The 2,311-nt window shown below is 53.5% G+C and overlaps 1 protein-coding gene across 1 annotated transcript; it reads right to left on the reverse strand.

The window, feature by feature from the left end:
- Nucleotides 1–237: 237 nt before the first annotated feature.
- On the reverse strand, nucleotides 238–1,250 carry LOC113940467 (tenascin-X-like; the record flags this gene model as incomplete). Its single annotated transcript, XM_027631616.1, has 2 exons — nucleotides 1,207–1,250; nucleotides 238–618 (listed from the first exon to the last, which is right to left on the reverse strand). Coding segments are annotated over exons 1-2 (403 nt in total), but the record flags the coding sequence as incomplete, so codon positions are not given.
- Nucleotides 1,251–2,311: the final 1,061 nt, after the last annotated feature.

Raw genomic sequence — 2,311 nt, forward strand, 5'->3', positions numbered from 1 at the left:
ATGATGGTGATGGATTGTGATGACAATGGATGAATGATGGAAGGTGATTGAGGAAAATGATGATGATGATGGATGTTGGATGATGATGATAATGATGGAGGGTAGATAATGACAATGATGGTGGATGACAGATGATGAAGATGACGGTGGATGATGGTTGGTGGGGATGTCATCATGATAGGATCCCTTGATCCTTCCATCCTTTGATCTCTCCATCCCTCTCATTTTCCCCCTCACCTGTGATCACATCAGTGGAGACATGGTCGATCTTCTTCCCGCCCCGCAGCCCATAGAGGTGGAAGCGGTACCGGCGGGACGGGGACAGCCCCGGCACCGTCACCGAGCGGGACTCGCCATCGATGGGCAGGGCCTGGGGCTGGCCCTGGGCATCCCGGTACTGCAGTGTGAAGGAGTCAAAGGGGCCCTCGGGGACGCTCCACTGCAGCCCCACGGAGCTGTGGGTGATGCTGGAGACCCTCAGCTCCCTCAGCACCGCCCGCGCCGGGGTAGCCTTAGTTTGGAAGCTGTCAGGTTGGTGGTCCTCAGCTGGGGGTGCCTCAGTTGAGGGGGCCTCAGCTGGGGGGTCCACCAAGGGTGGGGATAGATCATCTGGGTCAGCTGTGGCAGCAACGGAGAGGGGAAGGTGATGAACATCTGCAGCCACATGTCCATCCACATGCCCATCCAACATCCACCCAGCTATCCTTTATCCATCATCCACCCTCTGCCCCCACCCTCTCCCCTCCATCCCATCCCCACCCACCATCGAGCATCCACTGACCCCAGCACCATCCAATCAACCTTCTACCTTTCCACCAACCTACTGACCAATGCCCATTGCATCCACCATCACCACCATCATCATCCATTCACTATACATCATCATCTTCAGCATCATCCACCATCAGCATCCATCATCCAGCCATCCAACCAACCACCAATCCCTCCATTTCTCTACCCTCCCAAGGTCCCAGCCATCTCCCCATCCTCAACCTGTCACCAGTTTCCCAGCCCAGTTCCACTCATCGCTCCTTCTCCCCAACCACATCATCATCCACCATCAAGCGTCCACCAATCCCAGGAAGCATCTGTTCAATGATTGATGCTTCCCACCTGCCTATTGACCAACAATCACAATCGTCCATCATCTATCATCCATCCATCCTTCCCAACATAACTCTGTCTCCTGGACCATCTTCTGGCTACCTCCATCCATCCATGCATCCATCCAACCAGGCCTCTTCCACCCTGTGGTGGAGGAAAAAAAAGAAGTTTTCCCCCTGGAGTTAAAAAAATGGTAACCCCCCAGGGGGTGGTGACCCTTGGGGTTGAGCCAATGAGCGCTCTTGCAAAATATAAACATGTCAACAACCAGACTGGAAAAGAAGGGTAGTAGTTGTTGTTGGAGGAGAGTGGCCATGTTGTAAGCCATGAGGAAGGGGCCCAGAGCCCCATTGAGGGTTAGGCCCCCCCCAGCCCCTGGCTGGGGGGCTGCAGGAACCTGAAACGGTGTTAGACTGGGTCAGGTATCTGTAGTAAGAGCTGGGGGGAGTTTCTCCACTGTGAACAGCAGCAGAAGCAGCGGCAGAAACAGCACTGACCGGAGAACAGTGGCAGAGAGCCAGAAGAGATAAGAACTGAAGAAGCAGTTAAACAGGCATGCAGCAGCAGAGAGAGAACTAAACTCTACAGAGAGAGTTGGAGTAAGAACTGAAACCAAAACCCCCCAAAACCCTTTTGTGACCTCTCCTAAATGGAGGGGGTGGACTCCCACTTGAGGGAAGTCCTAAAGTGCAGCATGCACCGAAGAGAGGAGCTAAGAAGCTCAAGGCATCCCAGAGCTGGACTGGGACGGCCAGATGGAATGCGGAGGGGGTGACCTTGGCCCCCCTGCTGTTGCTGCTAAGCTAGTAGCCTGAGACAGAGCACAGGAGCTCTGAGAGAACTCTTCAGGCAAAGGTTTTCAACTGAAAGCTGCCCAAGACGTTCTGACTTGAAGGAACTTGACCCCTCGAGGAAGGGACCTTCATGGGATGTCTTACACCTCATGATATGACGTGGTGAAGCGAGCCTTGTCCCTCCTATGCAGTCCACGGAACAGAAAGACCCTCGCTTGGAGTCAAAGGGCCGAGAGGGGCTTGGAGACCCCCCTCATGTGTATCTGGAAAGAGATCCAGCTACAGCCGCTGCATGGAAGAAGAGAGACTGTTGCTCTGAGAGTGGAAAGGATCCTTCCTTTTCCTTTCTGGACTTTTTTTGGAGGGAGAAGAGATTGATCCATTGTAAATACTGATTCATCATAGGAGAAATA

This window comes from Corapipo altera, unplaced genomic scaffold (genome assembly GCF_003945725.1).
Source record: "Corapipo altera isolate COAL_440 unplaced genomic scaffold, ASM394572v1 60042, whole genome shotgun sequence".
In the NCBI taxonomy this organism is placed as follows: Eukaryota; Metazoa; Chordata; class Aves; order Passeriformes; family Pipridae; genus Corapipo; species Corapipo altera.